This window comes from Zerene cesonia, chromosome 14 (assembly GCF_012273895.1).
Source record: "Zerene cesonia ecotype Mississippi chromosome 14, Zerene_cesonia_1.1, whole genome shotgun sequence".
NCBI classification, from domain to species: Eukaryota; Metazoa; Arthropoda; class Insecta; order Lepidoptera; family Pieridae; genus Zerene; species Zerene cesonia.
The window spans coordinates 1,840,599-1,851,924 of record NC_052115.1 but is presented as its reverse complement, the minus strand read 5'-3'; the positions used below and the strand labels follow the sequence as shown (position 1 = coordinate 1,851,924).

At 34.7% G+C, this 11,326-nt stretch overlaps 1 protein-coding gene across 1 annotated transcript; it reads left to right on the top strand.

The window, feature by feature from the left end:
• Positions 1-722: 722 nt before the first annotated feature.
• Positions 723-9,811, top strand: LOC119831750 (mitochondrial potassium channel ATP-binding subunit). The gene is made up of 14 exons (XM_038355236.1): positions 723-871; positions 943-1,282; positions 1,591-1,746; positions 1,823-1,968; positions 2,628-2,703; positions 3,031-3,171; positions 3,675-3,859; positions 4,135-4,312; positions 4,611-4,730; positions 5,314-5,417; positions 6,584-6,758; positions 7,986-8,164; positions 8,792-8,939; positions 9,581-9,811. Exons 1-14 carry the CDS (start codon positions 825-827, stop codon positions 9,671-9,673), a joined length of 2,088 nt encoding a protein of 695 aa, XP_038211164.1. The 5' UTR covers positions 723-824; the 3' UTR covers positions 9,674-9,811.
• The last annotated feature ends 1,515 nt before the right edge of the window (positions 9,812-11,326 follow it).

Sequence of the window (11,326 nt, the reverse complement as noted above, 5' to 3'; positions counted from 1 at the left end):
TACACATACATAACGTGTTCATCAACGTAAACATATGCTTAAGATTCTTTTTATATGGTAATGTAACTTAAAATATGTTACTATATAACCCATTGGGACACTTGGTATTTTGCCAACTATTCGAACGTGGGAGACGAGCATATTACAGCCCGAATTGGGTAAGATTGCTCCTACCAAGGGAAGGTACCACACTCTTACAGAAGAGTGCTGTAGTTGATTTGGTTAATGAGGGATGCGGAGGCCCGTAACCTTTTCTTTAACCTTCGCAGTTCTTTCCTTTATTGCATTAATAAATCGTTCTTTTACATACCCTTTAAGTCAGCAATCCATTTGCACAGACACACAATAAATTAAATTAACAACAGGTAAAAGACTCTCAGTCTTACCTACAAAAAATGACCAACAAAATTCGTTTCCTCAAGCAAAACCACGTGCCACGTTAATAAATAAGTAGTTGATTAAATAAAATTAAAATGTTTATTTGGAATTTTGTAACAAAATTTAAAGTTTTATGACATCGAACCGTGTTTCATGAAAAATAAATTGAAATAGATCAAATTTTATTTCGGTACTGACTTGTCATTGAAAATATACAACATTTATCTTCTCAAAAAGCCGGTATTTGCAATACTTGAAACGACCCTTATAAAACATATTAATCAACGTCAATGTCGCCAAATGTCAGTTGATCATGACATTGACAAGTTTCGTAACAATTTCTAACCTAGAACTTAATTTAATAAACAAGTTATTACAATATCTTTTAATATAACATAACAATCATGTACACAAAATTATAAATCCACAAATAAAATATTTACAAAATGTGGCAATTACTACAAATGCAGTCATGTCAATTAATGCGACCAAGGTACACAATTTGAAGTTGTTTACGAAGTTTTCATTGAACAGGATAAACAATATTAAAATTTTTACTTGCAGGTTAACGCCGATAAGAAGTAACGGATATTTTATAAATTTGTTAAAAAATAAACCGTCAGATGCAGTTAAAAGATACGTATCTAATGTAAAAAATTGCAAGGAGAATGAAATAAAGGGTATTTTTCAGTTTATTAGTCCATGGAAACTTTGTACGGGTATTAGTTTAGGTTTAGGGACACGTCTTTTATTAAATGATGGAGCTGTACTATGTAAGGCAAAAGCTCCCTCTAGAATAATACAAAGGAGGCCAAATGTAAATGAAGACAGCGGTAAATTTGATTGGTCAAAGTTCTTTGAATATCTCAAACCTCATAAATGGTTACTGGCAGCTGCTGTTGCTGTAAGTATGTTTGTATATTAAGTATTCACTTGTCTGCTACAACACAGCTAACTATATATACTAGCATTTGCTATAATATCTTTACATTAGCGATAAAATTGAGAACTAAAGATGAAACACTGAAATTGGAATTTGGAATTATTATTTTAACTAAACTAATGTGCAAATTATATGTCCCGGATACATTTTATCGCTTATTATAACAAGCTTTATTTTCTGATCTGATTTAGGTTCCATTATATCTTTTGTAGAGTTATTTTAGAATGAATAATGAATAAATGTAACATGTTTCCAATGTTAATTTTCAGTCGGCGATGGCAGTCGCATTTCTAAATATCTACATTCCGGCAATGTTGGGAGTTATTGTTAATATATTAGCTGATATGAGAAGCAATCCAAACGTAGATTTCATTGATGAGATTAAATATCCAGCACTCAAAATGATTTCTTTGTATATTGGCCAGGTAAATTATAAATTTGAGCCTTTTTTTAGTGTTTTTATGTTATAGATTTTAAAAATAAGATTTAACTTTATTACAGGCAATATTCACATTTTTCTACATACACCTATTGGCGCAAGTTGGTGAGAGGGTAGCTGCACAGATGAAGCAAGATCTCTTTGTATCCATACTACAGCAAGATATGGCTTTCTTTGACCAAGAGAGGACTGGAGAATTAGTAAATAGGTATTATGATTTGATCGTCTCATCTGTGCAGTGGTTAATGTGTGTTAGTGTATTTACACATTCTTGTTTGTTTGCTTTGTCAATTGATGAAACATTAGAGAAAGTTTCAGGAAATGTTCATATATAAGAGTAATCCTTAACCACTTTTCATACATTCAATAGTAGTGCAGTAAGATCGGGTTCACTATTAATGCTTTTTGATTACCTCTGGAACTACTCTTAATGTGAATACTCTAATTTCCAAAAGAATAGCCAGACCACTGTATTAAAATATGTCTTAGTTATTGCCCCACTGTGTAATACAAGTAATTTTACTTATTTGTGGTATTAATTAGATATGGATGTCTTAATCTTGCTTAGCTATTTCATAAATAAAGCAGTAAATTTGTATAAAGTTTGTGTGAGGGGATTAATGTTATCTTTCTAACTCCTGATATATATTTTTTAATTTTGACTTTTTTTATTTTAATTGTATCCCATTGAAGTTTATTTTATCACGTATCGTAAATTTTGTTCATATAGTAATGTATCAAATGATTAACCCTAAAGTTTGGCATAATATTTCTTTGCCAAAGGATGAATATTAAAAAGGTTCAATTGGTTTTGGAAAAGTTAGTAGGCTATATTAAAAATATATTCAAAGTTGTAATGCTTTTCAGAATCACAGTGGATGTTCAAGATTTTAAGAGTTCCTTCAAGCAGACTATATCAGGTGGCTTGCGTGCCATTACTCAGGTGAACCAAACTATGTCAAACATTTTTTGCACTTACATTTAAATAACTTCATTGTTAGTACCGTCTCTTGTTGGTAGTAACTTCTTAGTAGCGACTTTTTAAATTCTCCTTCCCTCAGTGATAATATATATAATAGCGAAATTTCAATAAGGATAAACATAGAGTGTATTTAGTTGTTTCTATAAAATTTTATTTAATTGAGTTATTAAAAGAAAATTTGTTATGAAAAATCTATAAACAAGCTGCAAAAAAATCCCGGCTTGAAATCTACTCTTTTTTTTGCAGAAGTTAATAATTTTGTTGTAGATAATATTATTTCATTTACAGGTGGTAGGGTCAGCAGTGAGTCTGCTCGTAATATCACCACACTTGACCGGTATGACGCTTATATGCGTCCCCACTGTTGTTATTGGTGGGACGTTCATTGGATCTCTGCTGAGGAAACTTTCTAGGGAAGTGCAGGCTCAGGTGTGTATGGTTTTGGTTAATAGTTGTATTGTTTAAGACACAAAGTATTTATATAGTACATAGTTAGTATTATTTTATGAAATGGAATCAAATATGTATTCATTCCTATTTATATCTTACTAGAATCATAGCAGTCTAAATGGTCCAAGCATGGGCCGGTATGTCCAAGAATAAAAAGTTCTGCACTTGGCCAACCTCAGTGGGACCAAATACGGGCGGATCATGATGATTCCTTCTAGTCCAGACATTATCTACTATATAAAAATAAGTCGGGTTTTCCTTCCTGACGCTATAACTCCAAAACGCACGAACCGATTTCCACGGTTTTGCATTCGTTGGAAAGGTCTCGGGCTCCGTGAGGTTTATAGCAAAGAAAATTCAGGGAAAATTTCAACAGAAAAACGGGAAATTCATTTTTCACATACAGCCATCTGGTAGCGAAACGAAGTTCTCCAAGTTTGCTAATTTATATTATAATAAACGATAATAGACACTATTTCCAGATAGAAAAAGCAACGCTAGTCGCGGAAGAAGCTATATCGAACATGCGTACTGTGCGCGCGTTCGCTGGCGAAGAGAATGAGGCGAAAATGTTCGCGGACGAGTGTGACACTGCGGCCAATCTGAGTATGGAGCTGGGCTTGGGCGTGGGACTGTTCCAAGCTGGGACTAATCTGTTCTTGAATGGGTTAGTGGAATTAATACTTTGTTATGCTTTAAATATTGCTAAAATTTGCGAATGGTCTATAAAACCTTTATAGGATCAAATGTTTTAATTTACTATCGGTTGTAACGAAACGAAATGCATTTATAGAGTAACGAAACCAGAAAATAAAAAAAAGCAAAATACAGCCCAATAAAAAAAACGAAATCGTTTGTTCTTGAATGTGTGGAATAAAACTTACTGAATTGCAGGCTAGTAATAGTAATAGTGTAAATTCAAGCTGCATATTTTCATAACAGTATGGTGTTAGCGACGATGTTCCTAGGCGGTCACCTAATGTCCACGGGGCAGATGTCCGCGGGTGACGTCATGGCGTTCCTCGTCAACGCGCAGACGATACAGCGCTCCGTGGCGCAAATATCGCTGCTGTTCGGCGCTGTTATTAAGGGTGTTAGCGCTGGTGGTAGGGTTTTTGAGGTGAGAAAATCACAAAAAATGTTAACTTTTTTTTTTTTTATTGCCTTAATTGCTTAAATATTAATTTTTAATATTGGCATTTTGATTTTTAATGTAAAAGGAAGTAAAAAAGTGATAATCATTTTGATCACATGATTTTACAAAATTGACTGTTCAAACTAAAATTTATAATCTTCCTTATATATCTTTTGTTTCATTCTCTCATTTTGAACATTTTTTTGCCTAGTTTTCTTATTTTTTCACTTTCAAATAATCATATCCTCATTATATATTCACATCAGCACTTAAATCGTTGCAGTATATAAACAAAGAACCCAAAATGGACACATCGGGCACTAAGGTGATCAAATATCATGAGTTCCACGGCGACATAGAATTTAAAGATGTCTCTTTCGCTTATCCAACTAGACCGGAAGCTGTAAGTGTTTATTTATTATTGTTATTTATTTATTTTTTCATTGAGTTTAATAGATTTTCTATGTGTCTTATTTGTCGTATCTTTGTTGTTGTATCTATCATTTAAAAACACTTTTTATTACTTTTTATTGAAAACCGATTCAAAAATGATTAGTAAATGGTCTTGTTTGGTTTTGAAATCTAAAGAATTGCAATAAAAAATGTCAACAATTTTCATTCGAATACGGTAAGCCATCATCATCGCCCATGAACATTCGCAGAGTGCCTCTGGGGATGCGCTGCCCGCGTTTAAGGGGTAAGGGAAAAGGAAAGGACTGGCGCTTGGAAAGAAGCAATGTACTGGTATGGGTGAAGAAAAGGAAACGGGAAAGGTTGAATCGAGAACTTCCCTTGTTTTTAGGAACGTCGGCTAAAAACTAAATTTTCAGTTCAATAAAATTAAAAACAGTTTTGGTCCTATGTGAAAGCGGCGAGGATGGTCTGAGAGCATTCCTTATAGTATTTTTTTATATAATTATAATAATGATTAGAAGCTGTATGTTCTTAGAAAATCACTAAATCGTGTTTGTTCCAATTAATTTCAGATTGTATTGAATAACTTTAACTTAAAAATACCGGCGGGCAAGACTGTCGCCATAGTGGGCAGTTCTGGTAATGGAAAATCAACCATAGCTGCCTTATTGGAAAGGTGAGTTTTCAGTTTCAGATCTAGTTCTATCGATTCACTTTTAACATCTACAATTTGGACAAGTTTATTTGAATTTTAAATTGTTATTGTTTCGTCGTGTCCTTTCTTTTATTATATTAATGAAGAAATAATTAATTATGTAACTATAGGTTTATAGATTCAGCCATTAAAACTAAATCTATTTTTACAACAAAAAAGAAGACAAAAACTAGGGAAGGAAATTAGTCTCTTAATATTTGCTTTTTATTTGTTTGTGCTTCTAAAATGTATTTTTGGTAAATAAAAAAACCAAAGGTTGTTAAACGGTCTCCATTGTTCGAGTTAACTTTTATATGCCTTCGGTAAATTCAATACAAAATAAGTGTTTAGTTGGAAACAGAAGTTTTGAGATTTTTTTTTTTTTTATGTCGAAGCGGGCAACTGAGCTGGTGGTTCGCCTGATGGTAAGCGATCACCACCGCCCATGAACATTCGCAAAGGTTGGGCCTCTGCGAATGCGCTGCCCGCTTTTTTGGGATAAGGGAAAAGGAATGGATTAACGACTGGAAAGAAGGAATGGACTGGGACGGGTGAGGAAAAGGAAACGGGCCTCCGGCTCCCCCACTCACCGCACGAAACACAGTGGCATGCCACTATTTCACGCCGGTTTTCTGTGGGGGTGTGGTACTTCCCCGGTGCGAGCTGGCCCAATTCATGCCGAAGCGTGCTCGACTCCCACAATAAATTTTGCTAATTCAAACTAACAAAGCAAGAAGCCATAAAATTATATGTTTCATTTTATTGTTTTACTTATATTGTATTATAGCATTTTTTGTATCGTTATCACATCTTACTTCCTACTTTCTACTAATATTATAAATGCGAAAGTTTATAAGGATGTGTGTGTGTATTTGTTGCTCTTTCACGCAAATACTACTGAAACGATTGCAATGAAGTTCGGTACGTAGACAGCTGGACAACTGGAATAACATATAGGCAACTTTTTATCCCGATATTCCTACAGGATACGGACTTACGCCGGTGATACCGCGGGGCGCAGCTAGTATATTATACATCAGACACACGCGTTCTTTGCCACGGCAAAGCGTAGTACGCGGGTTTGAGTACCGCTTGATGATAAAAAAAAAAGGAATTTAATATTTTTTAAATTTTTCACAAATTTCCAGGTTCTACGACGTGGACAAAGGTTCGGTGACCATAGATGGCGTGGATATCCGCGAAATGGACTGCCACTGGCTCCGCGGGCGCGCCATAGGGCTGATCAGCCAAGAGCCGGTGCTGTTCGCGACTACCGTCAAGGAGAACATACGGTATGGGAAGCCGGACGCCAGCGACGCTGAGGTGAGGTGTTGATTTATTTATCTGAACACTAGTTGCGCCCCGCGGTTTCACCCGCGCAAGTCTATATCCCGTAGGAATATCGGGATATAGAGCCTTGTCTATGTGTTATTGCAGTTGTCAATCGATTCAGTAGTTTTTGCGTCAAATATTTACAAACATACACATACACGTACTCGTACATCCATCCTCACAAACTTTCGCATTTATAATAGTAGGATTTCTAAAAGGTGACTGACTGACATAGCAACTGTCAACACACAGCCCAAACGACTGGACGGATCGGGCTGCAATTTGGCATGCAGATAGATGTTTTGACGTAGGCATTCGCTTAGAAATGATTTCTGATAAATTCTACTCGCAAGGGGATAAAAGTCTATACCATGAAAATTTATTAAGACCGCGCGGGCGAAGCTGCGGACAACAGGTAGTTTATTTATGTATTCAAATTTTTTATTGCACAAAGCACACATGGAAAAAAACACACACACAAACACACACACAAACACACACACAAACACACACACACACACACACACACACACACACACACACACACACACACACACACACACACACACACACACACACACACACACACACACACACACACACACACACACACACACACACACACACACACACACACCCATACAAATACATTTATCGTACAAATTGGCGGTCTTATCGTTTTGAAGCGATTTCTTCAAGGCAACCTTGGGATACAAGAAGTATCTCACTGTCAGCTCACTGATCATAACCATTGTCTGGAGCGTGGTCTGTGTTAGGGATCCTGGAGATTGTCATTGTCTGGTTAGGATCTGCGTTTTAGTTTCGTCCATGTTACTATGTTAGAATGTTAGCGATCGACTTACAATTATCCCACTAGACCGAGGCTAAGTTGCCAGGCGGTAGATTTTTTATAACATACAAACGTGCTTTATAATAATATATGGTAACAAATCAATAAAATCTTCATGGTATATGATAATAAGTAAATTATTTACTTATAATTTATATTGAATTATTTTTGGTTTTTATTTATCTATTTATTATATATTTAAATTAAATTTTTAGCTTTGTTGCATTGAATTTTTTTTTTTGTAAATGAATTTTAAAGTATAGAAAGATTCGATCACGAGGTGGGATTTACATTGTATCATTTTTTAATTTTGTTTATTTATTTTTTTTTTACTTTTCACTATTTAATTTTAATATTTGTAACACCAGGTGTATCAAGCTGCTCAAACAGCGAACGCGGACGAGTTCATTCGCAGCTTCCCAGCTGGATACGACACGTTGGTCGGCGAGAGGGGCATGTCCCTCAGCGGGGGCCAGAAGCAGAGGATCGCTATCGCCAGAGCAGTGTTGAAAAACCCCCCCGTTATGGTCCTGGATGAAGCCACCAGGTGAGGACATGAATAATATCTAGGTATGATAAAGAATCAAAAGCCACTTGGTGGCTCAGTGGGGAGGACCTCGGGCTTCAAAATCGATAAGTCGGGGTTCGAGACCAGGCGGAGCGTGCAGGAAATAAATGATTTTTCAATTTATCTGCCTGAAGGTGAAGGGAAACATCGTGAGGAAACCGGCATGTCTGAGAATCAAAAATTCGACGACATGTGACATCTGCCAACCCGCACTTGGCCAACGTGGTGAAATATAGCCTGAACTCTCATAGGAGGCCTGTGTCCCAGCGGTGGCAACATATATGGGCTGATGGTGATGAAAATAAAGAATCTAGGTATCTCCAGGTCCAGTTAATTGTGAACTTGAGTGAGTGTTCTGATAATTAAATGAATAAATGTCTGAATTCCAAAGCCAATTAAGAGAGTATTTATACTATTATACTAGCTTCTAAAAATCATGCTTTATATAGATTTGGCATATGCTGAAAGAAAATAATTTTCTTTCTGTATTCCGAACCTGTATATATCTTTGGATAAATTTTTTTGAAATCAGTTCAATGGCGTTTCAACACTTTAGCCAGCGATTTTTAAACTGAATTTTAATTTGAAAAAATATTTCGTTTACAGTGCATTAGATGCGACCAGCGAGAAAGTGGTCCAGACAGCTCTAGAGACAGCGTCCAAAGGGCGCACTGTGCTGGTGATCGCGCATCGGTTGTCTACCGTTATGAGTGCGGATCTGATTGTGGTGTTAAGCAAAGGGAAGATTGTTGAGGTAAGTATAAAGAGAATTAAGAGTAGTAAGAGTAGTTATGAAGGTATATGGCTCTGCTATGGCTTAGGACTCTTAGCTTTTTTTTTAACGAGGAGGAAATCTTCAAAAGATACTTTAGCTTTGGGGGAAAAGGAGAGCATGTGGGATTTCTACCCACTAAAACCTCTTCGGCGGCCTCAAACTCGAAGCATAATAGCAGGGATCCTGGGAACGCACCAGGATCAAGACTCTTGCCTTAGGACCCTTTTCTAGTTGTGGTATTTTTTCTCTTCTTGGTCAGTTGACCACTTTTGAGCGAAAACATTTTGAAATAAAATGATATAAACGCTTACGATTACAAAAAGTAAAGTCCTTGTACGTTGTAATCATCGATTTCTTTTCTTTTTTATCATTGCATCTTTAAAACTAGCCTCTGCCGGTGGACTCGCTCGCGTGGTCGAAAAATTCCCATCGGAATGTTGCCGGAATGTTTCAACACGGTATAAAGTAGCTTATAACTATGTCCAGACACAAAAATCGTACCATTAAATAGCTTCATTGCGACGTGCAAGAGAGACAAACAAAACATACTTTCTCATTTATAGCCATTACTTAATGTTTAGATTTTTTCTTCGTAATACTCATGACAAATTATATTTTAGATGGGTACCCACGAACAATTGAAGAAACAAAAAGGACACTATTGGAACCTCATCAAGCAGCAAGACCAGGAAGAAGATAATCGATCGTTATAATGATAATCATAGAGCTTAAGTAGAACAATTTTGACATTTTTTTTATCATATTTTTTGACATTTTTTTTTTTTGTTTAATTCTTATTTATTTTTCTGTTTCGTTCTGTAAGGAAAATGGATTTTAAGGTAATTATTATGTATATTTTAAGTAGTTTTTAGTCAAATATCGATATGGGATTGATACGTTTTTTTGGTCAATTTTATTTATATTGCCGACGTTTTACTAAGAGAAATAGTTACCTCTTAACCTGTATAATATTTTATTTTATTACCATTTACATTTTTTATTATTTATTTTATTTTTTGTTATTATGATAATCAGATTCTTGAACACGAGGAAACCATCTAAAACAATAATCGTGTTACAAATATCAAATGAGATATGGGACTTTTGACCTTTGATTGTAGGGTAGGTTAGGTATGGATATTCTGTTTTAATTGTAATATTTTTGAAGATATCACTACGTTGTTTTTTTGTCGTTTTCTCTATCCCTATATTCATATGTATGCATAAATCTTTAAAACTACGCAACGGATTTTGATAGGTTTTTTTTTAATAGATAGAATAATTCAAGAGAAAGGTTTATGTGTATAATAACATCTATTAAACTACTGCGAATTTACGTGTGCGAAGCCGCGAAGATATCCGGGCTTAGATCTTAGATATAGACTAGAAATTCTTATCCAAGAGGGGTAAGTACTCTATTATGTTCAACAAAAAATTATATTTAACGGGAAGTAGATTTATGCTCCAGTTAAACTAGTAGGAACGGTTCTCTTTTTAATTGACTATTTATTGTGAGTTCTTTTCAAAGGGATGTGTGTTATACAATGGGAAATTAAGGAGCATGTTTAATATATAAAAAATGTGGCTTTTCATATATGTGGCAATGTCAAGTAATCATATTGTATGTAAGGTTCATCAGATGATTATAATCATTATGTTATTATGAATAAAATACTTTCGAAGGAATGATATTGGAATGTTTAGAATGGTATCGACGATAATTTAACTTTTAAATATCGACAGCCTTAATTGTTGTAATTGTTACATTATTATCTTATTAAATTACGTGTGTTTCTTTTCTTATATAATACATTTCAAATCACTGCCGACTAGTTATTGCTACAATGTTATAGAAAGAAAGCATTTAGGCAAATCGATGTATAAATAATATAAATGTACAAGGCTAAAAGTGTTGTAAAAAATACAACGTGAACCATGGTTTTTCAGAATGAATAAAATTGTTGAAATATATTTTGGTTTTTATTTTCATCACGTTTTTGTGACAGCGCCATCTAGTTGTAATTGATCACAACTTGTTATATGTAAACCTCTACGACTTACCAACCTCTTATCTTATAAATAGTACCGTAGTATGCTTATATAACTGTACTTAATACGATAAATATTTGTAACTGATGTCAGGCTGATACATTACAGCTTTTGTGAACGAGAATTTGAACATTACTGCTACGGAATAAGGTGTTAATTTCGTTTTATAGTTTATTTAATAGTTTATCTTAATAAAATACTTATTAAAATAAAACACAATTATCCGAAGAAGTATTTATTGCATACAGGATCACCAAAATTATTTGTACAATTAATAGTTTGAAATAACACTGACCAAATTATTTACATTTATACCT